The sequence below is a fragment of the Trypanosoma conorhini genome (genome assembly GCF_003719485.1).
Source record: "Trypanosoma conorhini strain 025E chromosome Unknown Tco_14.4_contig_00939, whole genome shotgun sequence".
Lineage (NCBI taxonomy): Eukaryota > Euglenozoa > Kinetoplastea > Trypanosomatida > Trypanosomatidae > Trypanosoma > Trypanosoma conorhini.
The window spans coordinates 3945-5927 of NW_021704968.1; the positions used below are offsets into that span (position 1 = coordinate 3945).

Sequence of the window (1983 nt, forward strand, 5' to 3'; positions counted from 1 at the left end):
ATATATATATATATATATATATATATATATATATATATGTACTGAATAGTAACTTTAATGCAAGCTTTTTATTTTCATTAAAAAAAAGCAATATAGAGCAGAAACAAATTAAAAATAAAGAAATGGGAAAAAGAAAAACAAGGAAAAAATACATATTAACATGCATGAAGAAAGAGAAGACAACAAAAACATTCCAATTCCACTCCTAGAAAGGAAACAAAAACAACAAGGAACCAAAGTGAAGAGAGTAAAAAAAAGGCAGCTTATCCTCACTAACGCAGTTTGCATATAGACGAAGGAAACGTGATTCTGGGCAAATGAAGACATATAAACATGATATAGGACTCAATGCGCATTCAACAATCTCCGAAAAATACGCATTTGAGTACTAACACACACACATGAAAAAAGGGGGAGATGAAATTTTTTTAAAAAAGGGGGCGGAGGAAAAGCTCACTTTAACATAACAGCTGACATCAAATTATACTGAAGAGGAAAATATATTTAAAAAAAGCAAAAAAAGAAAGGAATGAAAGCATTAAACATAAAGACGCTTTAGATTATTAGTGTCTTCGCCAAGCGGTTTCCGGGGCAGATAAATGCCCCTCTTCATATCATATCCTTCAAAAAACACTGGCAATCGCGGATGATAGCCCACTGCAAAAGGGTTGCGCACACTACGCAGAACTGACTCGGGCACTATTAATTCACACGTCCTTTGACGAGATTCGGGGTATGGAGTAAGAACCAGATACCACGGTTTATCAATTGCGCCCAACATATCCGTTTCATCCGCAGACATTTCGGTCATCAAAACAGGAAAACGAATCGCAATCACCACTCGGTCATGGCTTCCATTCACTTGAGCTATTTCACCGAGCGAAAATCGGTAATTTGCGTTGTGAAGTGCATCCGTTGTAAGGTATGAAAGACGTCTATCTAGGAAGGAAAGCCACTCCAAAGCAGTAAAGGCAAGAGATGGATGTTCGCCGCTGGAAACAGCCTTCTGAATACTTTGCTCTAATCGAAGAAGATTTCCGTCAGAAGGATCCACAACGTACGGGAAAAGGCACTGATACTTCAAAAGAATTTGCTTCAATCCATAAGGATGCAATGTTCCGAATATAGGTATTAGAACATCGTTGTATAAAAATTTGTGTCGCAGAAGAGCCCTACAAAGGCTATAATATAACGTCGTCATATTTTCGTAATATCAGTAATTCGACAATATGGAGGTGAAGTCACACACACACACAGAGCGAAAGAGAAAGAGGAAGAGAAAGAAACTAATAGCCTACCCTTAAAGGCCAGAAAAAAAACCATGAAGAAAAAAAGAAGAAACAAAGAAAAAAAAGACATTACAAGAGAAAACAAAAGCAGACATACATGATAAGAAGATCAAAAGGAAGACAAAAAAAATAATAAGATTTTCGCCAAATACATTTTTCAATTTCAGGAAAGTAATACTAGTTTAACAAGAGAAAGAAGAATCAATGAAAGAACAAAACAACATGCCCAAAGTCAGTGCTTACTAGTTCAAAAAGCAGCTAGGGTCTCGGCAAAAACATACCCTTTTCTTTCAGCGAAAACTCCCTCTTAACCTCACGTCTAAGTGCTTGTAAAGGTGTGCGTGCGGCATTGAAGGTGCGGAACTGTTGCGAAGACGCCTGGCGTATTTTTCTGTGATCCAAAGCGTCATACTTTCGCCGCGGGGGACCACGGGCACGCGCCATCACCCTTTCGCGAAAAGGCCGCCGAACAAACGCATCGAAGTCCGCGGCGCGCGGCCGACCATCGCTCCTTCCCTTCGGGCGAAACGTGTGCCTCGCGAGAGGGTAAAAGTACCTAAAGCTCATTGAGAGAAAAGAACACACTGCGAAAAAGAGGGAGAGGGGGTGGAACAAGACGAGGTTGTGAGGGAAAAAAGCGGGGCCCGGCGGGACAGCAGCAAAGAAGGCACATCCCATCCGGCCGCCCCACTGT

The 1983-nt window shown here is 40.6% G+C and overlaps 1 protein-coding gene across 1 annotated transcript, besides 1 other annotated feature; it reads right to left on the reverse strand.

Moving 5' to 3' along the window:
- Positions 1–38: a microsatellite.
- A 500-nt stretch (positions 39–538) lies between these two features.
- Positions 539–1201, reverse strand: Tco025E_08989 (uncharacterized protein; the record flags this gene model as incomplete). The annotated part of the gene is made up of 1 exon (XM_029375820.1): positions 539–1201. The coding sequence occupies one exon, from the start codon at positions 1199–1201 to the stop codon at positions 539–541; it is 663 nt and encodes a 220-aa protein (XP_029224256.1).
- Positions 1202–1983: the final 782 nt, after the last annotated feature.